Source organism: Pseudorasbora parva, chromosome 4 (assembly GCF_024679245.1).
Source record: "Pseudorasbora parva isolate DD20220531a chromosome 4, ASM2467924v1, whole genome shotgun sequence".
Lineage (NCBI taxonomy): Eukaryota > Metazoa > Chordata > Actinopteri > Cypriniformes > Gobionidae > Pseudorasbora > Pseudorasbora parva.
The window spans coordinates 36,029,471-36,057,306 of record NC_090175.1 but is presented as its reverse complement, the minus strand read 5'-3'; the positions used below and the strand labels follow the sequence as shown (position 1 = coordinate 36,057,306).

Here is a 27,836-nt window from a genome sequence, read left to right as displayed (position 1 = left end):
TTTCAAAAAAATGTCCAGCACTAAACTTTTGAATGATAGTGATTTTGCAGTGCTTGCATCAGGCTTATGCAAAAGGCTTATTAAAATCTACTGTACACAGAAATCACTTTGCATAGACTGACTGAAAAAAAAACATGAATATGAGCATTATGAATCTTTATTGAAATAATTAGTGTCAAAATGTAATGCTGGAACTCTGGAAATGCTGGTTGACAAAATGTTTTTGCTTTGACAAAGTGTCCCATGAACAAGCAGATACAAAGACTGATTGCATAACAGTAAAAAAAAAAAAATCCTCCCATGATACTATAATTGAGACCACAAGTATTGATTGCTGAAAAATTTACCACTTCAAAAATGATAAAGATATTTTCATTAATTGTCTCAGCTGGCTTCTCTGTCCAAATAAACACGAGGACTAAAAATGGTTACTCTGAACTTCATCAATCAAGGTAACAAAACTTTAGGCTGCCATGAAAATGGGTGACAGAAGTCTCACAGGCATCGGCCTGACTGAGAGGTGATGATGATCTCTCCTCCATTCTTCAGCAGCTAAAACATTCAAAGGCCCTTTCTGATGTCAAAACTAGCCTGAAACATTAGAATTACAATTTTTTGACATGCATTTGGCATAAACCATTGAATAAGCATTGAGAAACCCCCCCAAAAAAGTGTCTTTATGCAGTTAACCAAGAAATCTCCCAGATCCTTGTGAATCTGTAAACAAATGGTTTCTTTATGCAATAAGACAAATTTGAAGATAAACATGCAAAAAAATGAAAACCATTAGAAGTGACCCCAATCGCTTCATAAAATATTGTATTTTGGCCCAACAGTTTGATTAAGTACTTCATTTGAATAGCACAAATTATTTTAATACCTTTTTCTAAGTACTTCATATTTTATGCATTACATTGCACAAAAAAAAAAACTAAACGTTGGGAGATCACTGTGAACACTAACAAGTGAACACTTGTGAACAAAAACAACAGAAAAACAACTTAAGCTGAAAAAGAGAAAGCAAAATGAATCCCTCAACCCAAACTGTATTCCATGGCCATCTGAAGCTGCTGATTTCCCCTCACTTTTTTTCTTCACTGCAGCATTTATGCTGCATACAAACGCATATAAATTCAAACAAAATGAAACAAAACCTGTAATAGAGAAGAGAAAATTTCTCGGTTGTCACTCTTCTCTATGATGATGATATCATTTCTGAGGCTGAATATCTCAGGGTACTCGGAAGATGAGCAATGAAGACAATGAAGACAGATTCCCAGGGAAGTGCAGGAGATCCCAGCCTGCTCACCATCAGGGTCCTGCCAGAGCTCTCCTGATTCTTCTAACTTTTCACGATCCCTCCGTCGCCCTCACTCACGAAGCGCTTACGCCCCCTGTTGGCCACAATAATACATCAGTTATTCAGCTAGTGTTTAAAGGAAGAAAATGACCATTACATAGTAGACAGTTTAAAAAAAAATGTATCCTCTACAGAACATCAGTAAACATGGAAGACAAGTCTCTGACCTGGTTGGACAGAAATCCCTCAGCTGCTTAGTAATGACTGACTCCTGGTAACAAAGGTCCACAAAGGTTTCCATAATGGAGTGTGCATGAGGCACATCCAGGTTAATCTCTGGCAGCTCATCGTATACACGCTGGAAGCCCTGTGTATAACACACAAACAAATTAATTCTCTCACAAACATCCAGGATCACTGTAGGAAAAATGTTGCTAACCATGTCGGAGCAATTCCATATTTAACCTGACTATTGAATTATGTGGAATTAAATTATTGATTGTTTTGAGCAGCTAAAAGCTAAAATATTATAACTGTAAAGTTTAATGATAGGATATTAAAAATATAGAAAAAGAAGAAACAAATGAATAAATAAAAAGTACAGGGATGTGCTATGAGGGTTTATGTCCCTTGCTCACAAGCAAAATAATAATGGTTCTCTCAGACTGTCCTCTGCAGGATTTGAACCTGCAACCTTCAAATGACCAGATCAAGTTGGATGTAAATACTCAACAAGCTTTGCTGAGAAACTTCTGCTGATGTTACAAGCAAACTGTTTTGAATACAAGCATGGTCCAAAGAAGAACAGACTGGATTATTGGAAAAAGTCATCTTTCACGTTTCAAGTCACGTTTCATTTATTTTCAAGATCTGAATTTTAATATAACATTTATTTGTGCATTTTATAAAAAATTATTTAAAAAAAAAAACATACAAGTACTATTAAAAAAAACAGTATTATTAAAAAAATACTAATAAATCTTAACAATTGTATGTTAACTTAATTATGAAATATTTTAAAACATAAAAATACTATAAAAAAAAATATAAAGCAAATATAAAGTGATTTGTAACCATCTCAAATGGCATAAATAATGCCCTCATAAAGCATTTAGAATGGAAAACACTAAAATACCAGCAGGTGAAACCGTAACCTGTGCAGCAAAGTCTACGATTGCCCTTTTAATTGAGCTTGAACCATGAAACCTTATGCAAGTTTATATACTCGTTCGATGATTTTGTGTGTGTGGATGCGTGCAAAACTGGCAGCATGCAGAAAACAGCTGTCTCTAGCACATACAAGTGCCATTGCACATGCGGAAAAACTAATCTCAACTTTTCTGAATCAATTTAGAATCATTAAAGATGTGTTTCCAATAATGTCAATGTTTATACACCATTATAAACAGTACCATCTGTTGGCTAATAATTAAATAATAACAATAATAAACAATCATTAAGTTCTGAAATTACTAGAACAATAATGTTAAAATGTTTCGACAGTTTTTAGCTAATTGGTAACAGTGTAAAATCACCCAACTACATAATAGCTAAAAAAAAAACAATGTCACGTTTGAACAAACCCTGTTCATCTGATCCAGAGTGATGAGGCCGGTTTGCCAGAACACCTTGAGGAGTTTGACCATCATCTGTATGGCTGTGTCACCCGTAGACTCTAGTACCATAACCACAGCCTAAATCAACCAGACAGAAAAACAGGTGACAGAAATCAGGTAAGTGACAGGAAGATTAAATAATGTTTTATTATTTAACATTTTTTAATTTAAATTATACTTCAAACGTGAAATGTTCATCCACACCTCATAGACCAGTTCATGGTGAAAGTGTGGCACTTCTAGATCTCGCAGACAGCGCTCAGCCTCAGAGAGCACGCCCGACACCAGGTACTCCTTTAGCAACAGGTTCATCTGTAAAACAAACAGCAACAATGTATAAAAAAACAAAGAAGGTGCAGGATGTTGAACAAAACATGAGTTTCTTCATTTATATGTTTTGTGCCTAAGAAGTTTGAAGGTTTGAAATTGCAAGGTGTCACCTAGCATTTCACCAAAACTTTTTTTGTTTTCTTTGTGTAATTACATTCCATGGGTTATGCTGATTCCAACAATACTCTATTTATAATTTTCTGTAATTCTGCTTGGCTGTCATTTGATATTTGCTACCGTTACAGAGAAACAACATTTCGAAGTTGACTGGGTCTGCATTTGTTTTCTTATGTCATGTTAGCTTACTATGCTAACTATTAGCCATTCTTTCTAATGTGGCTCCTCAGCTATTAGGCTAACAGTAAACTTTGTTAAAGGTCCTGTTCTTCGTGATCCCATCTTTCAAACTTTAGTTAGTGTGTAATGTTGCTGTTAGAGCATAAATAATACCTGTAAAATTATAATGCTCAAAGTTCAATGCCAAGCGAGATATTTTATTTAACAGAAGTTCCCTTTTAAAGCCTACAGCGAACAGCCGGTTTGGACTACAGCAGGAAGTGCAGGGATGTAATGACGTCACTAGAACAGTTTGCTGACTAACCCTCCGCCCACAAGAATACGCCAAAAAGGGGGTGTGGAGAACGGGCGCGTGCATCTCCCCGCTATGGTAAGAGGCGGTGCCTAAGCTCCTGTCGCATCACAACACTACCCGCTGGCACAATGAGAACTCATTACGTACTTCTGAAGGAGGGACTTAATAAAACAAGGAAATCATCAGGCTGTTTTTAGGACAGAGAAAACAGCGGTATACAGATAAGTAAATTGTGTGAAAAATACTGTTGTTTTTACACGCAAAACATGAAATCATGTTATATTGCACACTGTAAACACAATCAAAGCTTCAAAAACACATGAAAAACAGGACCTTTAAAGGGTAATGTATGTTCTCAGATTGGAAGTAATTTTTTGCCTAAATATGTTTTGTGCGTGTTTATTCTCATCTTGAATCTCTTTTAATACTGCCATTTTGACACCATTTCGTGTTTTGTTTATTTAAATGCAATAAATACAAAAGACAATTCAAATCAGTACTGCCATGCCATCTAAGAAGTGGCTTTCTGTGCTCACATTTCACAGACAGCATGCCGGTACAAAATTTTGTTCTCTTTTGTGTCTTATAGTGCTTGAATTGTTTAAAAGAACTTGAATGATTGGCTGATCATAGGATAGGCTTATGATTTGAAATACATCCGGCCTTCACTTTACCTCTTTGGTGAGATGTTTGACAGGCCTCTGGCCGCCACCAACTCCCCACACATTATCAAGCCGCATGATTTCCCTCTTCATGGACAGCAAAACTGATGCTCTGTCCAGTGCAGCTCTAACAGTAATACATACATGAACACACAAGCATGGGAAAAGTATGTCAGCTGGTCAAAAGCAGATAATACAGAAAAAAAAGAATGCATTAAATGATTTTACACTTTAGACAAAATGAACACCTTATTCAACCTAGAACCCCATAGCATGTAGTGTGAGTAATTATCTTCACTGCTCACAAGCTACAGTGACTGTTGAAAGCACAATTATACCACTTTAGTTCTTATAGTAGTTTATTTATTTATGTTTTAATGTCATATCAGCAGCAATGGCTATATTCATAGCAATCAGAAGTATCACTTCAATACATTGTTTACAATAATGTCACAATTTTGTCAAAAACAATCACTATACAGTAATAATAACAACAAATATAGCTGCAAGCAGCAATTGTCGGGGCCAAGCGCAAAGAAGAAGACAAGACATGCCAGCATGGCTGGAAGTGTCAAACCAACTGCAACAATGAGCCATTAAAGAATTATTAAGTTGATTTTAGGCAAAAAAGCAGTACAATTTTAAATACAGTCAATAATAATGATTTAATGGTTTATCATTTTCGACCAATAGGTGGCACTGTTACTAAACTGATGTGGTGTAGTCAGATTGAGGAGACAATGACACATGCAAAGTTTGGTGTCAATATGTCAAAGCATTGCAGAGATACAGCTGTTTTGTCTATCAACACGAAATCCATAATTATTTGTTCACATGGTCTGGAGACGATACGATTTAATTTTGGTGAAAATTGGAGAAACGGTCTAGGATGAGTTTGAAAAAGTAGGTTTTTAACCAGTAACAAGATAGAGGGGAGAGAGGTTTGCCAAATATGGGAAAAATTGGTATCTATGTTCTCGGCATGAGCCATAGAATGATTTATAACCAGTCTCATTGCAATAGGCTAATTTAATCAAAAGTTATTAGCATTTTTGTACACTTTATTACAACTTTTGACCACAAGGTGGCGTTGCCCGAAAACTTTTTGAGTACCTTCAGGACATAGAGCGGAAGACACATACTGAGTTTTGTAATTATACACTAATGCATTCGTAAAGTATAGCATATGCATTTTATACCCTAATACTGCATTGAAGTCAATGGGAATTTCATGTTTGGTTCTATTATAGCGCCACCAAGAGGCACAATCCCACCATTTTTTATATGTCCTCAGAGTGAGCCCATACATATGTGTGTCGAGTTTGGTGAAAATATCTCATTTTGTTTTGGAGTTATAAACAGTTGTATGAAAAAAACACGTAAAAAATGACTGACACCTGACTTTGATTGGATTTTACTACCCCTTACTATCAATATTTTGACATTTGGGAATTAGTGTATAGCTATCGACCTATGTTTCCGAACTTCCGGCGCTGGTTTCGTCTCGATCGGAATGAAAATATAGAATGAACTACTATTAGATATTACATATTTTTAGAAGTAAAATGAATTTTAAAAGGAAGGGACATTTAATGGGATTTGTATGTTTCATTTTATTGTTGTGGATTTAATTAGGGCCCGAGCACTGATGGCTGGTCTACATGTCAATATTTAGTCAGTTATATTGTCACCTGTGGGCAAGAGTAAATTATGATTAACTACTTATTAAGATTGAACCAAAACAACATCATATTTGGTCAGTCTAATAGTTAATAGACTTAATGATGTTAAATTTCAAAGATCTTGAGTTTTGTTGAACATGTCCGTGGTATCCTGACAAAGTCTGATGTTTCGGCAAAATTTTAGTTATTCATAGTGCCACTAGCTGGTCAAGTCGCCTTTATTTATATAGCACTTTTAACAAGTCCAGTTTCAAAGCAGCTTCACAGTTTTAACAGGAAAATAATGCAACAGATTTTGTACAACTGCTCTGTTGAAACTGGTGATGTTATCCAGCTAATTTCAATTATCATGTAGTGTCAATGCGGGCAGATCAGTAATATAGTTGAAATTTAGGTGTCCCCAACTGAGCAAGCCAACCCAAATGCAACGGTGGCAAGGAACCAAAACTCCTTCAGGGCCAGGATGGAGATAAAAAAATCTTGGGAGAAACCAGGCTAAGTCGGGGTGCCAGTTCTCCTCTGGCCGACGAACAAACAGTGTATGATTATTATTTTGCGTATAACAGTGTATGATTATTTTTTACCTTTTAAACTGGCAACATTACAGTTCAGAAGTCATATTAGATAAATAGATATTCGTAAGATCATTTGATGGATTACAGTTGTCGTGCCGGAGACAGGTTTATAAGGATGTCTTTTCGAGTCTGCATTTACAGGGCAGAGTTTAATTGACACACTCTCTTCAGACATTTCAGGGATGCATTGGTCATGTCCTGGCACAGGTCCACCCTCTGATCAGAGTACAGCCCAGTAGCAGGAAGTGTGGTAAATACAAATGATTGATATAGTCCTCCTATTTTTATATACTTAAATGCATATTGCCCACCGTGCTCTGTGTTCCTACAACCACAAGGTAGTGGTGGCACAGTTGCGAGGACCCTTTTATTCCTCTTGCAGCTTCAATGTAGTTTTGTATTTTTTACTTTTTGGGACCTCAGGAAGAGTAGTCACTGCCTAGGTATTGGCTAATGGGAATCCAAATAAACAAATAAACTTAGATCATAGATGGGAAAGAGCATTCATAGGTAAATTAACTAAGGAAAAATATAATATCATAGCTTTTTTAGGTGTCCTCAAAGGGGTCCATAAATATATGTCAAATTTGTTGTAAATATCTAACTTTCTTTTAAAGTTATAGCAAAATATATTTGAGAGCATGGGCTGCATTGATTGGATTTTTTTTTTCTTCCAAAATTTTGGCTTTGTTTTGGTCATTATTGTTTAGCTATTGACCTATGTAAGTATTCAGAATTTCCTATTGTGGTTTTGTTTTAATTGGACTAACTGTTTCCTACATTCGCAAAGGTTTTTTAGGTGCTAAAGTACACCTTTTTACAAACCATAAGGTGAAACCAGGAATGTTTGGTATTATTGGACTCGGCAAGGATTCAGGAGTCTAATGAGGTGAATACTGTGAAAAACACTGGCTTGAAAATTCTCAGGCTCCTTCAGGGCATTGCGCCAATGAAGTATGCTTTGTTTGTGATACGCCATTGTCCTCATAGACTATCATGGCACCAAGGATAAAGACAATGAATGCCCATTTTCATCTGACTAATGTTTGGGTGCGTATATTGCCAGTTTCATGAGTTTTTCCCCTGTTATAGCGCCACCAAGTGATCAATCGTTGCGATTTTTTTCATGTGATCTCAGACTGATCTCACTCACACGTGACCTTAATTTGGTGGAAATATCTCGTTCTGTTCACAAGTTATAGCCATTTTATTAAATAAGGTCCCTGTCACATCAAACATTTTGGCTCCCCTTAGCAACCATAAATCAAAATGTTTTTTTTTTTTTATAATTATTGATAGTCTCTCTCCAGAGAACATTTCTGCAGTGGTTTGGTTCCGATCAGTCAAATAAGCTGGGAGTAATTTGCAAAAGTAGGTTTTACAAAAAACCTAAAATATCTCGAAATTGGCGCCTGAAGGGCGAGCAAATCCGAGATATGCATTTTGTCCGTCTCGAGCCAAGGATTCCAGCAATATAAGACACTCGAGGCTAAGCCTTACGGCTGAGGAGTTATGAGCCGTTTCGTACTTTTGGTCGCCGTTTCGTACTTTTGATCGCTGTAGCGCCCCCGTCAGGCCGATCGGGGCGGGCTTCGGTGACGTCTGCAGTGGTTGTGAGTACTACCAGCCCTGAAAGTTTCAAGTCTCTACGACTTACGGTTTGGTCTGCCCGAGCAGTTTTAGCTGGAAAATGATGCATCATGGGGAAATGAACAGTTCCAATAGGGTTTCAGCCTGACGCCTGACTTTGATTGGATTTTACTACCCCTTACTATCAAAATTTTGAGATTTGGCCTCACGACTGTGCCTAGCGACCTATGTTTCCGAACTTCTGACGCTGGTTTCGTCTCGATCGGACCAGTGGTTTCGAAGATATCGGCTAATTTTCTTAAAGCGCTAAATTACAACGGTGCACAAACCATACGCAGAAACCTGGCAAGTGTGGTATCGTTGGACTCGGCAACGATTCAGGAGTCTAAGGAGATGAGTCCCGTGAAAATAAGTCAACCACACCCAAAGTTATAAGCACTTTTTAAAAAAAATCTCAACTAGGTGGCGCTGTTTCGAAACTTCTCAGGCTACTTCAGGGCATCGTGGTGATGACCCATGCCGAGTTTCGTAACAATCCGTTCATGCGTTCATAAAATACAGCATTTTGGCACATAATTCAAGATGGCCGACAGCCAAAATGGCCGACATGGTAAAATTGGACATCAGTCGACTCGGCATGACGTCTCGAATCTGACGAGACCACTTTTGTGATTTTTGGGCAAACGGTTCAGCAAAAAAAAGCAAAAATAGCCATTTTTCCTATCTCCGGGCCAGTAGGTGGCGCTGCGCCGAAACGCAGCAGGTTGCCTCAAGACATGCTTGTGCCGACATGTACCAAGTTTGGTCTGAATACGATAAAGCGTTGCGGAGATACAGCCATACGTCTGTTTTCGCAAGCGCTACGTAAAATTTGTTTGCGCGTTTAACGGAAAAGATTTGACGAATCAACTTGAATTCCATAACTTTTTGTCGACACTGGCTGAAGATGATCTGGTTCAATTTTCATGCAAATCGGACGAACAGTCTAGGACGAGTTCGCAAAAGTAGGATTTTGGGGAAATTCAAAATGGCGGGAAACATATAATGTCGGAAATGACGTCATAGGGTGCTTTCGGATTGGCAGGAGCTCAGAAATCTGAGGAAACAAGAATTTTGTTTCTAGCCCTTAAGGTTCAAAAGTTATTAGCATAAACATGAGTGCAACTTTGGACAGGTGGTGGCGCTAGAGGGATTGAGTTGGAGACACCAAAATTGGTGTATTTAATGTTGGGACTGCCCTCTATCAGAATGTCAAATCGTTACAACTTTCCCGCAATCGGTTCTATGGGCTGCCATAGACCTCCATGGCGGAAGAAGAAAGTGCGACAACGGTTTCAATAGGTGCCTCCGCACCTTCGGTGCTTGGCCCCTAATTACCATATAGTAGTTATTTTAAGTTTTTAATTCAAATGCATACCATTCATAAATCCCTATGAGCAAAACTGCTTAAGTGACTAGTAGCCGAAATTGATTAGTCTGCTTGTGGGTTCACTCTTATTGGGATGAGCTTCTTTACATCTGTGCCACAACATAATAAAATGTTACTTCTACAAGCATGAATCATTGTTACAAAGCAAAAGCATTTGTCATCAATAGCAGTCTCCACAGCTACGTACAGTATCAAAATACTTACTCAATCTAGACACAAGACTGCTGGTAAATATCTTAGCATATAACCCAAATAACCAAGGCTTGTCACATCAAGCTTACCTGGCATGGTCACAATCCACCTTGCCTTTGTAACAGTCGAGGAAACTCATAGGTAAGGCATGGTCAGCAATTGCTCTCGCAATAAATTGGCCAAGCATCTGAAGAAAAGAAAGGAACCAGAAGGAGCTCATATAGGTTTGGAATGACATAATGAATAAATCAAAGCGGAATATTCCATTTCAAATGAACTTGTTAAATGGCATTTTTAATGATGTCATATTAACATTTCTCCTTTACCTGTGGGGCCTCCGGTGTATCCAGGATGAGGTCTGGCAGTTCTTTAAGTATTTTGTCAAATGCACGTGACATGTCCCTCTCAGAGAGCACCTTTCCAGACAAGTCTGAGAGAAGACGTGATGTGAGCTCCCTGTGGCTGGCCTTGCCTTCCAGAGACAGAGACACAGCTAAAGAGGAGAACTCATATCTGTGATGGCCCAAGTTCAGTTCTTTGAGAAGCATCTACCAGACAAAGAAGGAAGCAGAGGTAAGTTTATCTTATCAAACTTACAAAGAATGTTGAAAGCTGGTGGGAGGTGAATTAACTAGTTTCTATTCTAAAGAGTAATTAGAATACTGTATAATAGACCAAGTATGATGGCCTAATGAAGTGTTTCTTTTGAACAGACAAAAACATACATTATGAAAAAAATGAATGTTTTGTTGAGTATCCTCATAAGCACGGTCTTAAATTAGTTAAAGTCTTTAATTAAGCCGTATGAAAATTGGATGCCATTCTGTGTCAGAGCCATGTCAGGTAAAATAATAATAATAATAATAAAAATAATAATAATTTGTTACATTTATATAGAGCTTTTCTGGGTACTCAAATGCGCTTTACATATAGAACGGGGGAAACTCCTCAACCACCACTAATGTACAGCATCCACCTGGATGATGTGACGGCAGCCATACTGCACCAGAACTCACACACACCAGCTTATTGGTGGAGAGGAGACAGGGTGATGAAGGCAATCAGTATATGGGGATGATTGGGAGGCCATGATGGACAGAGGCCAATGGGCAAATTTGGCTAGGATGCTGGGGTTACAGGTGATGTACAGGTGAGGCAGGACTTAAAGGTGACAGCAACTTGCTGCTGTAATGTCTGTCCTTAATGTTAATAAAAGAACAAAAGAAAAAGAGGAAATCACTAACTGCTCTTGACTAAATAACTTTGTAGCTTTACTAAGGATTATACCATGGTCTGTTTAAATACTCGATTCTGATTGGCTGGAAGGTGTGCAGTAAAATAGTTTAATGCACAGGTAGTTCCAGTCAGTTTGATTACAGTTCGAAATTAATCCGCATCTATAAACACTGGTAACCATAGTAACAGTTACGCTTGCAAACGGAGTGACAGTGGCAGCATCAACCATAGATATACGGAACGTTACATATCTATGGCAACATTAAGTGACATGAGACATGACGTGACACACAGAAGCCAATGGCACATATGTCACTATGCGCAGGTATGTATACATGTCTATGACTAGCGTGTATTGGCACATCTGTGGCACATGCGGTCTTCATTGTCATGTCACTGACATTATCGCGAAAACATTGACATGACACCGAGTTACGGAACATGTCGCCGTGCGTCATGCGTTTTTTTACAGTGTATGATGGTCGTGACACCTACACTGACAGACTCGAGCACCTATACTGACGTAACACAAAATCCTAAATAAATAGCCTAATTTTGTTGTATTTTAGATGTCAATAAAACGCATTCAAGTCAGTAATATATTTTTTTTAAACATGTTATTTGTGTCACGTCTGTATTTGATTGGCACGTACCACTAAATGTTTTGTAATAGCCTACGCCACCCATTCTAGGAAAAACACGAAATAAATCGGGTCACTACGACTACAAATAAGGCATTAACAGTCGCGTCCGTTACTATAAAACTTTATTTTTGCGTGACAGTGTCTTTAGCCCTACGACATACTGACATTGCGACATCTGAAATCTAGAACCTCAACAAGCAAGCGAAACATAATTTCACCTCCAAGCCTAATAAACCTCGAAAACTCCATGTCTAATTTCACGAAAACAATCACCAAAAAGGAAATTTCCAACCGTTTTATTTTTTTGTGTTTTATTAGCCTATTACTTAATTTAATGCATGAAATGTAATGTGTCTTTAGTAGCCTATGTGGTTAAAGACGCAGGGTTTATTTCACACTAGGTTACATAATGATGATTAGTTCAAATAAAGATTGCCTTGTCACTGCAGTGTTGCCTGTCATTCATAAATAATTTTAATAAATCCATTAAATAATCATTAAGTTATGTTCGCTATGCTTAAGCAACGAGGGGATCTTCAGACTGACATGAAGAGATCGTGAACGCATCTCTCTCTCTCTCTCTGATCTTTCTCTTTCAGTTCTCTGTCTCTCTCTAATAATGAATTTAAATAAATGTGATAATTTGTTCATATAAAAACATTTCGATGGCTCTACTTTATTTAAAGCGACTGTGTGCTAGAACTAACGAGCCGTAACTTAAGAAAACAACCGTCATTTTAACCCGTCTGTTAAAAAAACATCAGTTACAGCTTTAACTTGTTTAACTTGGCAAATAACCATGGTATAAGCGGGATAATCCACGGCCAGCCATGCATTAAAGGATTTTAATGCACGGCATAGAGGCGAAGAGGTGTTTTTAGAGGTGTAGAAGGTGTTTTTAACTGATGTTTTTTAAGAGATGGGTTAAAATGACGGTTGTTTTCTTACGTCTCGTTAGTTCTAGCACACCGTCGCTTTAAATAAAGTCCATCGAAATGGTTTTGTATGAATAAATTACCACATTTATTTAAATTCATTATTAAAAGAGAGACACAGAGAACTGAAAGAGAAAGATCAGAGAGAGAGAGAGAGAGAGAGAGAGAGAGAGAGAGAGAGAGAGAGAGAGAGATGCGTTCGCGATCTCTTCATGTCAGTCTGAAGATCCCCTTGTCGCTTAAGCATATCGAACATAACTTAATGATTATTTAATGGATTTATTAAAATTATTTATGAATGACAGGCAACACTGCAGTGACAAGGCAATCTTTATTTGAACTAATCATCATTATGTAACCTAGTGTGAAATAAACCCCGCGTCAACCTATAAAGATACATTACATTTAATGCATTAAATTAAATAATAATATAAGTGCTCGAGTCTGTCAGTGTAGGTGTCACGACCATCATAGAATGTAAAAAACGCACGACACAAGGCGACATGTTCCACAACTCGGTGTCATGCAGGTGTCATGTCCGTGTCAGTGTTTGTCGCGATAATGTCAGTGACATGACAATGAAAACTGCATGTGCCATGGATGTGCCAATACGCCCATAGTCATAGATAGGTATACGTATACATACCTGCGCATAGTGACATATGTGCCATTGGCTTCTGTGTGCCACGTCATGTCTCACGTCACTTAATATTGCCATAGATATGTAAAGTTATACGTATAGCCATATCCGTGGCTGATACTGCAGTCTGCCACTGTCACTCTGTTTGCAAGCGTAACTGTGTTATTATGGTTACCAGTGTTTATAGTGGCGGATTAATTTCAAACTGTAATCAAACTGACTGGAACTACCTGTGCATTAAATGGTTTTACTGCACACCTTCCAACCAATCAGAATCGAGTATTAAAACAGACCATGGTATAACCCTTACTTAATCTATATTTGATTTATAATTTATGCATGGAAGTCTATTAAGTGTTAGATAACTTTTTTTAAATTTATTTTGACCTGTTATGCCTACCTAAAAATCGCAAAGCACTGTTTACAAGGTTACATGGGTCAAAAACAAAAAAGTCTTTTGTGCACTTTGCCAGGGGAAGTAAAAGTCTGAACCAGTTTGACTTGGTCAATAGAAATAATAGAGTTGAGCCATGATATATAGCCTAATTAATCCTGAAATTGAAAGCTTTTATTTGAAATATTTCAACAAATATTCAACCCTTTCCCGCGCAAGCTTCTAGATTCTAAAATTCTAGATGAGCCTACAGAATTCTGTCATCATTTATTCACCCTCAAGTTGTTCCAAACCTGTATGAATTTCTTTCTTCTGCTGAACATAAAGGAAGATATTTGGAAGAATGTTTGTAACCAAGCAGATCTTGGCAGCCATGGACTTTTTTTTTTACCCCACTACTTCCAAATATTTTCCTTTATGTTCAGCAGAAGAAAGAAATTATCTATTATTATCTATTATCTAGATTATCAACTATAATCTAATGGGTTTTTTTTAAAGCACTGAATCGCTATCTGACTTTAAATCGATTATTGACAAATCAACGATTCAAAAATACATGTTTCAAGATCGATGTATATGCATCGTCAGGATTTGTAATCGATGCATCGAGAAAACGAGTGAATCTGATCACACCACTGTGATTGTATACATCAACGAGTTAAAATATACTGTCATTAAAGTAAATTAAATGTGGAATTATTACAATATAAAAAATATATTAAAGGTGCCCTAGAATGAAAAATTTAATTGCATGGCATAGTTGAATAACAAGAGTTCAGTACATGGACATCACATACAGTGAGTCTCAAACAGCATTATTTCCTGCTTCAAATGTAAATCTTGTTTGTGAAAAACACCACAGAAAAACAGGCGATTCTCGACATAACGCCATCTGTGATGCAATCGCTGGGGATCATTAATATGTACACCCCCAACATTTGTATACGGCAGCACATGCATCACGTGAGGAAAGTGAAAATGGCAGATCATGGATATAAATGTCATGTTCCAGGATGTGCAGGGGAAGTGGGGACTTTTCATACCCTTCCCACTGAAAAAAAACTGTCAAAAGGGCAAGTTTATCTATAACCGGATAACAATTTAATTAGTTAGTATTATTTAATTACTTAATTAGTAATTAAGTTGTTTGGCTCGGCTCATTTCACACCACAGACAGTTAGTCAAACCTGGACAATATCAAGCAGGCTTCACTAAGCGTCTGATACTGGAGAAGCGGCAATTCATTATATCCACGTGATCAGTAAGTAGTGATTTAATCTATTTACTTATTTATGTGATTTTATCCGTTTACTTATTTACCTTTTCATGATTTTTACTTATTGACTGTCTAAACAATTTCTGATTAAGCTGGAAGTTTCTTATCAAGACAGCATTAACGATAATATCCTGTGTTGTTTAGATCTAATGCAAGATGCTAGTAGAGTAACAATAGAAAACTCAGTTTTAAAAAGTAGTGACAAAGTTAATATTATTTTCTGCCAGTGTTGTCATACAAATCTACAAAATACAACCGTAGATACATATGACAATCCCTTTTGTCGGATAGAATTATAATTTAGCCTATAGGATATTTTCATCAACAACACACAACTCAGGAGATAACTATGTTATTTAAGTTGTTTACAGATTGCTCACTCGATCCTTCTAGCTAACGTCCTCTCCAACACTTAAGTTGAAACGGTAGTGATTTGACAAGGCATCGTCAATTTGTTTTAAAAAAACAAACAAACTGAAAAGCTATTACTAGAAGGTGGTTAAAACCAGGAAAACCTACCTTTGAGGAATGGATTGACATTATCTATGATATTTTTAAGATGGAAAGGATTACTTTTGCTTTGAGACTGCAACAGGAAACTTTTTTGAAAAGATGGGAAAGATGGATAACGTATATCACCCCATTACGCCCATCATTTGTTTAAAGTGGATTTATTTATTTATTTTTCTTCCTCCTCTTTCTTCTTCTCCCCTCAGTAGAGGGCTTTATGAGGCATTGAGGTTTACCCCATTATGTTTGTTTTAGTTCTAGGTCGGATTTTACTATGTCTAAAAAATGGTTATGTGAATGTAATGTAGATTGAAGGCCTAATGGGTCCCTGCTTACTTTGAAACTGTTTATCGAACCTGTGATGCTTGTCCTGTGTTAAAGATTGTTAATTTACATATGCTGATGGATTAACGAGAAGCATGACAGGTATCATCACTGACTGTATTGAATGGACCTGGAAAAAAATCAATAAAAAAAGAATAAAAATAAAAAAATAAAAAAAAACTGTAGGCTACTGTACTGGAGTACAAACAACTTATTTGTGCACTAACGGTACCCAGGTAGCTGTTTAAAGTTTGTGATTCAAAGTGAAGAAGCTATTATTGTAAAATCAAACGGTGATGCATCACAGTGATTCAAATGTTTTTAAAATGCTAAAAACAAAGTTGTGACTGCTGACGATATGAGTTAACGTGTAAAGTTAATGTTATATGCTAGTTTACATGTAGGCTGAAATTATAGTACTGACGTTACGTTTTGCAGGTCTTACTGAAAATAAAGATTGAATTTGCCACTCAAAAGCATCCATTTCCAATCTCAAAACATTTAGTCGTTCCTCAAAATATTTATCTTCGTCAGAAACAGGATCAAACATAAGGTTGGATGTATAATCTCTCCACGATTAACAGTATACGGTAGATGTGTTTCTGTCTCTGAAAGGAGCCGAGCAGTGAAACAGCCAATCAGAGCCAAACTCCACATTAATATTCATAACCCTGCCAAATAAGGCAAAACAAAGCAATACATCCTGGGGACCATTTCTGGGGTTGTAAATGGACCTGTAAAACCGTATCTTGATGATTTTAACACTTAAATAGGTCCCGTACCCTCTATGTAGATATCAGAGAACAATTTAAAATATTGTTTTAACTCATTCTAGGGCACCTTTAAAGACTTCAAAATGTTAGGTGCAATTAATCAATTACAGAAATATGTGTGATTAATCATAATTTTTTTAATAGAATAACAGCACAATTTTTTTGCCATCTTGGCTTTGTGATAAGCTATAGCTCACCTCCACCTCTTTGGTGTCTCCATGCTCAAAGTACTCCTGCACAATGGGGTTGATAGTCTTCTCAAGTTCTCCCTCGTCCAGCTCCGGTACTACTGTGGCATACACTGTGACTCCCTAATAAACAAACAAGAGTCTGAGACTTGGAAAAAAAACCTTTAACATAAAGGGATAACAAATACAAAATAATAATGACGTTTTCATCTTTTTTTGCCCTAGTAGATCTCTCTAGTAAACGGTCATTGCTATAGCCCATTTGTGTTTGTAAAACACTTTGATTATACAGTGCACATATTAACATCACAGCAGTATTCAAACCACATGAATACCAGCAGGGTTATCAGAAAACGTTTTAGCTCACATCCCACTTAACTGAACAAGAGAATCACTGACTCTTTGAAAAAGGCCTTTGGGTTTTCCAGAGGATGATTCTTAAAGGATTGGTTCAACAAATTTTAGTTCTGTCATCATTTCCTCACCCTTATGCCATTCCAAACATCAAACCCCATTGGTGTTCATGTCAAGATGCAGGAATGATGTTAACGACGTCACCATATTTGATTTAGGCTACGTATACATGGGCTGTGTCTGACATCGCATTCTGTATGGCAGATACTACATTTGCTTTGAAACGTACATGTTTCAGCATGTTCTATTAAGTATAAATGGAATTTGGACATACTACATCTGCTATGTTGTCACTGTGACCCACAGCATCAGTTCACTGCCATTTACAAATACAGTCGTGGTCAAAATTGTTGGTACCCCTGGTAAATATGATCAAATATGGCTGTAAAAAATAATCTGCATTGTTTATCCTTTTGATCTTTTATTTAAAAAAACAACAACAACAAAAAAAACTTTCATTTAAGTAAAATAATTGACAATGGGGGGTAAATCACATTTAAATGCTTTTCCCTAAAACACATTGGCCACAATTGTTGGTACCCCTAGAATTTTAAATGAGTAAAATATTTAAATGAGTAAAAGTATATTTACATTAATATTTACATTTTTAGCACACCAAGGTGACAAGGAACATGAAATTGTCCAGCTATTATGTCTCGTTTCACAGGAGTATAAATATAAGGAGGCATAAAAGCCAAATTCCCTTTATCATTTATCACAATGAGTGAAACCACAGAATATAGTTCTGATGTGCAGCAAAAGATTGTTGAGCTTCACAAAATAGAAAGCGGCTGTATGAAAATAGCTAAAGCATTGAAAATCCCCATTTCCACCATCAGGGCAATAATTAAGAAACTCCATTTAACTAAAGATGTTACAAATCTGCCTGAAAGAGGACGTGTGTGTACATTGTCCAAATGCACGGCAAGGAGGAACGTTTGAGTGCACAAAGACTCTCCAAGGATAACAGATGGAGAATCGCAGAGATTAGTTGAGTCTTGGGGTCAGAAAGCCTAAAAAAAAAAAAATCAAACAACCCCTACATCACCACATGTTGTTTTGGAGGGATTTCAGAAAAATCCTAAAAATCCTGAAATCTCCTCGCTCATCCAGAAACAAACTCCAGCCTATTCAGTTGTCAGACATGACTGGAAAGTCAAAAGGGACTTGGTTCTGTGGTCAGATTAAACTATAAAATAGCTTTTTGGCAGCAAATCTACCAGATGGGTTTGGTGCAAACAGGGATAAAAAGTTCCCCATGCCCACGGCTAAAAATACCACTGGATCTTTAATGTTGTGGGCCTATTTTTTTGCTGGAGGTCCTGGACATCTTGTTCAGACACATTGTATCATGGATTTTAGCAAATACCAAAAGATAAAAAATCAAAACCTGCTGGATTCTGCTAGAAATCTTATAATGGGCCGTAGTTGGATCTCCCATAAGGACAACGATCCAAAACAAACATCAAAATCAGCACACAAATGTGTCACTGAGCACAAAATGAAGCTTCTGCCATGACCGTCCCAGTTTCCTGACCTGAACCCTATAGAAGAAGATGTATGGCTGAACTGAAGAGAAGAAGCGCCAGCATTGATCTGGGAATCTGAAGGGTCTGGAGAGGATCTGTATGGAGGAATGGTCTCTGATCTCTTGTCAGGTGTTCTCCAAACTCATCAGGCATTATAGAAGAAGACTCAGAGCTGTTATCTTGGGAAAAGGAGGTTGTAAAAAGAATTTAATAAAAGGGTACCAACAATTGTGGCCAACGTGTTTTGGAGAAAAGCATTAATTTCATATTGTGATTCAACCCTCATTTTCAATTAAATTACTTTTATGAAAGGTTAGATTTTTGTATATTTTTTAATAAAAGATCAAAAGGATAAACAATGCAGATTTATTTTTTACAGCCATATTTGATCATATTTACCAGGGGTACCAACAATTTTGACCACAATTGTATGCACTTCAGATCAGGGCCGGTCCGTGGCATAGGCGGAATAGGCAAATGCTAGGGGCGCCACCAGTCCATAGGGGCGCCAAAATGAGTGATTTTTCCGGTTTGATTGAACTTTGTCAGAAGTAGTAGGTCATACTTTTTCGCCTACTGTTTTATGAGTATTATAAATTCAGACATGCTACTTGCATCTGGTGAACTTTTGCTGAAAGATAAACTGGGATATCTGGGTGCAGTTAACAGAGAAAGAGCACACTTTTTATTTAAATGCCAGAATAGTAACAATACAAAGCTGGTTAAAAATCAGCAGACTTGTGCTTTGAAGCTTTAAATTTGTATCATACAAAGTGGCTGCATTGCTTCAGAGGACTTGGATGAAACTAGTGAAAATAAAACTTTTTGTCTTTTTTGGAGCTTGAAGTTTGTGTTTCACAGATAAAAGAAAATCATATGCAACAACATGAGGGTGAGTAAATTATTTTTATTTTATTTTTGGATAAACTCTCTTTAAATTATTACCCCAAATTCTAAATATGTTGACTGGCACTGTGAATTCATTATCCATAAAAAATAGAAATATTGCGTTAAGTGTACAAGTATTCTTTATGTATGGGCTGCAAACCTAAACAGTAGGTGTATAAATACCTGTGCAGATTCATCGTAGTTGGGGTCCTTAACATCAGGTTCCTCCACCTCATATACCATACCCGCTGCTCCCCACACACCTTTACCACCCGCTCCACCTATTCAAAGGAGAAATCAGTATAAAACCGCTATAAGAAAGCCAAATGCAAAAGACAAGGAGGAAGGACTTTGAAATATAAAACATTTATTCAATAGACACTAGAACATAAGAGGTGACTGTTATCTGTTACCACATTATTTTGTGGTGTGGATCCATAAATTTGTTTTTTGTTTTTTATTAATTATTAATTTAGATCAATTTAAAAAACAGGAATTACAACCCTGATATATAATAAAAATGGGGGGGGGGGGATTTTTATTTTTATAATAAAAATTGCTACAATTAGCAATAATAACTATATCATGATGATGAATACTGTAAGGGATGAAAGATTTTGATTATACCACGCATCACATATATAACCAAATTTACTATCAAAATTATTTCATTGTAAAATTGTGGCACTTGAGGCAAAATGGATTTGTGGTTTATATTAACATCTAAATATAGTATCCATCTTCCTTGAATTAATTGATATCTTGGTAAAACAAATAATTAGAGAGTAAAAAAAAATTAATTATTTCACAATATCACCTTTTTTGGGCAGTCCTCTGCCTTTTCCAGCCCGTGACTTTCGGTCATTTACAGCGTTTTTACCCTTGGGACTGTGTGGATCGGTAAGCTCTCCTGAAACCGATTCAGAAAGTGATTCCCGAGTGGAATCCCGGGAGGATGATTTACGCAGGCGCCGCTTAGCCTTAGCTTTCAGTCTGGCCTCATGCAAGGCCTTTTCCTGAGGAGTCCAGTTCCCATTCACCTCCAACTCGTTCAGATCATCTGTGCCATAAGACCCATCCACCTCGTTCTGCTCTTTCTCCAGTGAGAACACACCTGTACCAGACACAGACAGAAATGGACAACCATTAAGAAAGCTTAAATTTTAAACTTGGTGTTGTGTACTATGAAATTAATATTGCTGTTTTTTATTTTGTATAAACTGCTATATAGACAATTAAGGCTCCTAAAAAATACAAGGCCAAAACAGATTTATGTTGTTATGTTGTATACATCATTTAGGCACACAAGTTTCTTTCAGTTAAAACAGCTCAGGCATGCATTTTAGTCTCAAACTAGACTTTTTTTTATACCTGTGAAAACAGGGATAAGAGTACTAAACATTCACAAAACGTAAGAATATTGACATTTTATATATTGCATCAACCTGCTTTCATTTCATCATGCTGAAATGTTTGCCTTTCTCATACACCTGGTCAGGTCTCATATTCACATCTGATAAACCTTGAAAAACAATGTTCTAGTTCTCAGCCCTAAAAGCAAGCAATATCTTAATTCAAGGCATTTCATTTGCTGAATTTTAGGCCCTGGACCTGCAAGGCCTTCTTGCCCAATCTTAATGTCTGATTAAAATGATATGGGAAAAGAAAAAGAAAAACTACCAAATATTTTCAAAAAGTGCACTGCTTCGTGTGTCACCAATGTGGAAGGGCAAGATAACTGAAATTCAAGGAATAGTTCTCAAAAAACAAAAACAAAAAAAGAGTATTTTTACTCGCCCTTTATTTAAATCTTTCAAACTTGTATTAATGTAATTTTGTATCATGGAGCACCAATGAGGAATCTGAAGAATCTACAATTATTCTTCATACAACGACGGGTCATAATTTCAATTTCACTATTTTAACTTTTTTGTCCTGTCCATTGTTTGGTAATTGTGTCAATTATGACAATTTAGAATTTTGCCATCATTTTAAATACGGTTAACTCTGTATTGTGAATTTAGCAGCATGAACTTAAATTATTTTGAACAGATTATTACAGATAGCACACAAATAGCACTCCCTTTCTAATCACTGAAACTGTAAATCACTGTAAAATAATGAAGCTGTCTACACTGCAAAACAAATATTTTATTTACATTATGTTTACATTAAGAATTTGTGAGTGTAGTGAACTGGATGTAGTGTAGCTTGGTATATGGTACACAAGTTATTTCTGTTTACTTTGATGCCCAATTTAAATAAACAGGGCGATTCTGACCATTTTAATTTTGGGGTGAACTGTTACTTTAGGAATGGGTACACTAAAAGAATAATAAACTAATTTCATGATAAAACGGAAGTAGTGACAGATATTTTCTTCTACATTGCGACATACATACAAGTAAAAAAGAAAAAAATGTAGGACAGGGATATGGTTCTAACCATTGGCTGTTTATTAGATAAAGGCAGATCAGAATGCCAGCTTGCAGTCAATTGTAAGAAAGCAGCAGGGTTTAAGTAGACTCAATGATTGGAGAAGTCAAGCATGTCACCAGACAAAACAATCTGATTTAAAATTACTTAAAAATTTTTAAAGGAACTGTACGTAAGAAATGTATATCAATTAATCATAAAAATCGCCCTGATTTGTCACTAGACATTAAGAAATCATGTTCATTTCAAATACTTATATCACTGACAACAGTAGTCCACCAGGATAGTGTCATTTAAAAGTTGTTGTTGCAGCCCTCAACTGATGTTGACATTGATGTGTTGTGTTTTGGCCTGAAGTTTCTGTACTACACCTATCTACTATTCACAAAGTCAGTAGTGTCAGTAGTGTTTCGGCATCCGGGTTGCCAGCTCTGCTCTAGTTACCACAGCTGCAGCTACAAACGTTCCTGCTGGATCCTGCAGCCTATCTGGCAACATCGAGTCAGGGGGAGGGGAACACCGCTCTACAGTCATTTGATTTGAAAGTGATTGCAGTACCAGTACACAATCTTATATACACTTCCTTTAATGAATCATGCATGGAATCATTGTTCACAATAAGATAAACAAATGCATTTGAATTTTAGAATATTTTTTTGCTGACTATTTGAAATTAGCATGATTTATTAATGTCTACTGACATATCAGGGCCATTTTATGATTTTGAAATATATTTCTTACATACAGATCAGATAAAAAATAAAAATGTAATTTTAAACCAGATTGTTTTGTCTGGTGACATGATTGACTTCTTCATATCCCAATATGTGTAGTGCATACTGCAAATGGGATGCAGTACTTCTCATAAATGTAAAAAAATATTGCACATCATAATCAAAATTTAGTCCACTTTTGAGCTGAGGTTCATCCAAAAACAGACTTCTTGACAAACCACATGCTGCTCAGTTTTAAAGAGATCAAAATGAAAATGCATACGTTTTTGAAACAACATTAGAGAGTAAACCCCAACAAGATATTTCTGCTTTCACTGGACTACATAAAAAGATAAGCAAATGAAAAGCTAAAAAGGGCAGCAGCAGCACAAGGAGGCAGAAAAGCTGACATTGCTTATTTCTGATGGCTCTCTAGTGCTCCTGCCAAACCTGACTACATATGGCAGTGTACAGTCTACATGGGTGGGGGTGCACATTCACATGAGAAAGTAGGAGTGGCCCTCATGGTAATAAATACTCCCGTTCTAAATACTAGCTACCGTCACTAAGAAAGTAACCACACTGTAGTTACTACAGTATTTAAACCTGCATAGTGCCAGGAACAGCAACACATAGGCCAAAATAGGCAAAGAAGGGCCAAATCAGAAGTGTAACTTTAAAATGTTGCTTGTCCTGTAAAACTTATTCAGTTATAAAAAAAACAAAAAACAACACAAAACAACAAAAAAACTATTTTAAAAAAACTATTAAAAAAAACTAAAAAAAAAAAGTCTCTCAATAACAACCCCATGTTGATTCCTTTTTATATTAAGTATTAAGCAAGCAAGGGAACAGGAGGTGTGGTGGGTGTGTTTAACCAGCAGTTTAACTGTCAATAAGGAACATTGGCCATGATAAAATGAAAACGTCTTATCTATGACAACAATGGCTTGTTTACCTCTGAAATCTTCTGGTGGTGTACACACATTAGACTCAACTTAAACACATACTGTACAGTCAGAAGTGCAAATTTGCCTTTCTATAGGGAACCAAAAATTGGCAGGTATTCGTAATAGGGGAAGATTTAGCAACAACAAAAGTATACGTATTAGCCACCTCGTAAAATATGCATGAATTGTCGTGAGATCGGGTTGTAATAATACATGTGTCTTCCAAATAGAGATGCCCTGATGTATCAGCCATTTATGGATTAAATTAAAACCTATTGTTAATTAGTAATTATGTGCATTTATTGTCTAAGCCATAATTAGCTGGTTTTCATCCAGAACGTGATATTCGCATTAACGTTTAAGAAGTAACATTTCACACATTTTACTGTCGCAAAAATGCAAGAAATGATCGTGCTCCCCCTCATATCACCCTGAGACGAGAGATTTAAGCATTTTATTTCTGGAAAAATTACTCCAATGATGCAAATATTGTCCATTTGCGTCATCGGAGCAATTTTTGGCCAGAGGCTAAAGACTACAGCCAACAGAGGGAGCTATTTCCGCTTGTTTTCAACCCGCGCATGGGGGTGGGAGATCGCACTCACACCTCAGCTCGCAGCTGCAGGCATTCATGTAAACGGAGCTATTGCTGAGCAATGTAAGTGTTTTAACTTCTCAAATTAATTTCTATGAAAGTTAAGCTTCCAAAGGCATGAACTGAAAACACGGCAGACTCTCATCACAAGAGCTAATGTATATAGTTGCCAGATTGGACGAGTTTAGGTAAAACACCGGATAGAATACGGGTTTTATTCACAGTAAAGCTCTGTTTGGGGGATTTAATTACTGAAATCTGGCAACCGCATGAACACAGGCTCTTTTTTAATTAAAACAATTTAACATATTGTTACAAATCATTCTAGAGCACTTTTAATGACCCAGTTTAAATACGGATTCATCTTCCCAGCGCTGAAGTACCCCTTTTAATACACATTCAATCCAGTAGAAATTAGCTCTTGTAATGTGTGCAATTGACTTATTTCAATACATCATCAAAGCACAGTATACAAGTTGACCACTAGAGGTCACTTATTCAAAACAATAACAAAGGTGGAGCTTGATAATGCCATGAATGAGAGTGGAATCATGGGAGTTGTCATCTTAACCTCCACAGCCAACAGAAAGCAATCCGACAGGACTGAAAGAAATCATCTTCATGGATGAGCTAATGTATTAAAGTTGATATTAAAGGGATATGACATACAGTTTGTACAGAATAAAAATCATTATGCATATGGAGATTCCCCACAAAGATAGTAAAAAGTGTGTGTGTGTGTGTGTGTGTGTGTGTGTGTGTGTGTGTGTGTGTGTGTGTGTGTGTGTGTGTGTACTGGTGAAAGATTTCCAAAACTTTTAACATTTTCATTTCATTTACATTTTGTTTTTGCTCAATATTTGTCAATATGACAATACAAATATATATTACATAAACACTGGTCGGTTATACGCTTCATGTGATAGTAATCAGACAACAGAAACTAATGCAAGCCAAGTTCTGTGTGCAATCCAAAAACAACCATATACTACTTATAATAACTCTTATAGAACTTATCAGGCCGCTGTGTTTATAAAAGAAAATCATAAAAATATACACATCTACAAAATATTCATATTCAACCTCACGTGGCAAGAAAAAAAACATCCGGGTATCTCAGCAAGGGGGCGTAGTTTAATATTGTAGCAAATTTTCCTCAACAAAGAAGCTTAATGGTTTTATCGTATACAAGATTAAATATATAAAAAAGTGATTATAAAAGAAATATATTTAATGACACAATTTGTCATTCTATATTGATTTGTTCATAAGCCAAATTTGCATCAATAAACATTACCATCTATGCTAGCTCGTTTTGCTGTCAACTGTTATCAAGCTGTAGAGTTCACATTATGAACGATAGTAAATTTGTGTCCAATATGAGGAAAATGTTGTTTTTATTTCACCACTTTATGTTTTATCAGATAAACCATTTTAAAAAGAAGAAAAAAGTATAAAATGCTTCCGCAAAAAAGTTTTACATGAAATAGTTATCTTGCTGATATGCACTCACATTAACCACCACTGAAATATTGATACTGATAAAATAATACGATTATTTTTCTAGAAGTGTAACATATACCACACATTTGGTATATAACGTTAAGCCTTTCTACCCGAGCACATGGTGGAACATGACCACTACCAAAGCCCATATGTCGTCTGCAAAAACGGCACCGTGCAAAAGACCAACTACCATATGCATTAAAGAGCCAAATACAGGCCCAATACATAAATGATTAGTTGTTAGGGCAATCAGAGGTTTAATATTCGTACCATCGTTTTGGGGGGCAGTGGTCCAAGCTTCAATCTCAGTCGCCATTATAGGCTTGTTTACCGTCCTCCTAAGCCTGCAAATCACGGAAACAAGTAGTAACCACGTCAATGTCAAACGTGCAAATTCACGCTATTTACACAAACAACAGAAAAAACCTTTTGTTTGATCATATGTAATTATCTGACTGTTTTAATTTACGTTTCAGTAGTAACGTAGGTTACCGTTAAATGCATTGAGCTTAACCTCACCTTAAATTGAAGGCTCGCTTATCACTTAAAATCTAACAGTAAGGTAGCAGGTAGTGTAAACAGTCCTTGAAGAAAATGAGAAGATTCGGCAAAAAAAATTCTCAGTCAAAAATGTCTACACAAATATATATATTTGCAGCACGCAGGTTGCAGAGAGGAAGCAATAACATGGGCAGTGTTTTCAACTTCAGACAGCTCAGAGCAGAGCACGTGACGTGAGTAGCGCGAGACTCATGCATATTAACTACGTTCTGCTCTGGTCCAGTAGGACATTCTAAAGTAGACGAATGAACGGGGCTTGTGACTCATGAATATTAAAAACGTTACGTGACTGGCCAAACGTTCCAAAAAGCAAACGAAGCAACGTCAGCATCACTAAATTAATATTTACGAGAGAAGCATTCGCCGTAGTGTAGTGTTGGATTCGTAATTTGACAGCCTGAACGGGGCGTGGTGAATTAAATTGTATTGTCCAATCTCATAGCAAAGGTAAACTAGGTGGAGTTTGACGAGTTTGTTTCTTTGGTAAACACAAATCAATTTTTGGAAATTCCTTGTTAAGCCATACTGTATTTTAATTTGTACAATTTAGCCTTATAGTTTGCAGAATTGTATATATCTCACGCTTTCTGGACATCCGACGGTGTCCTTCTAACTATTTATAGTTTTTCTATGTAGGCTACGTGTCCATACAGCTGTCTGATGTGATCAAACTTGTCTATGGTTACTTTAAACTGTAAAACTATATGATGTGATTATTATTTTGCAAGTAGTGCTGTGTTTTTCAAGTAAATGCTGCTGAATACAATAGTTAATTTAAAGGGAAAACTAAAGATTTAAAGCAGCATTACAATATTGTAATGTTTCTGTAGAGTAGTAAGCTAGTAGACTTCCACCTACTAAATACAATTAAAGCCTTTATATTCCTCAATACGCCACCAGACGTCGCTGTCACGACAACGTTTCCACTACAAAGTTCCCATCTGATTCCAGTATACAGATAATTCACATGATACTGGTGTAAGTATTGCCCTTTAATTGTGCAATTAAACTGTTTTTAAAACATGCTTGATAGTATTTTTTTTTCTTTAGTCCTATCAGTTATATTTTGTGAGGCAAAAATGTAAAGCGCTTTGGATAAAAGCGCTATATAAATGCAGTCCATTTACCAGTCCATTTATTTTTAACTCATCATTAAAATCAGCTTGAATCTCATGTTTGTTTGGTTTATTCTTTATTATATTATACCATATCAATCTATGCATCCCATTATTATAAAGTATTTATAATAATTTTTATTTTAAATTAATTAATTTAGGTTATGCATTAAATAGTATATGCCTCCTGCAATTTAAAGCCGTTTAGTAAAGCAATTTTATTCTGATGCCATTGAATGGT

At 36.4% G+C, this 27,836-nt stretch overlaps 1 protein-coding gene across 1 annotated transcript; it reads right to left on the bottom strand.

Annotated features, from left to right (window-relative positions):
- Positions 1 to 141: 141 nt before the first annotated feature.
- Positions 142 to 26,650, bottom strand: pdcd4a (programmed cell death 4a). Its single transcript, XM_067441633.1, has 12 exons — positions 26,439 to 26,650; positions 26,190 to 26,263; positions 20,537 to 20,833; positions 19,903 to 20,000; positions 16,898 to 17,011; positions 10,295 to 10,516; positions 10,058 to 10,155; positions 4,513 to 4,627; positions 3,121 to 3,228; positions 2,884 to 2,994; positions 1,528 to 1,667; positions 142 to 1,394 (listed from the first exon to the last, which is right to left on the bottom strand). Exons 2-12 carry the CDS (start codon positions 26,233 to 26,235, stop codon positions 1,343 to 1,345), a joined length of 1,401 nt encoding a protein of 466 aa, XP_067297734.1. The 5' UTR covers positions 26,236 to 26,263; positions 26,439 to 26,650; the 3' UTR covers positions 142 to 1,342.
- Between the last annotated feature and the right edge of the window lie 1,186 nt (positions 26,651 to 27,836).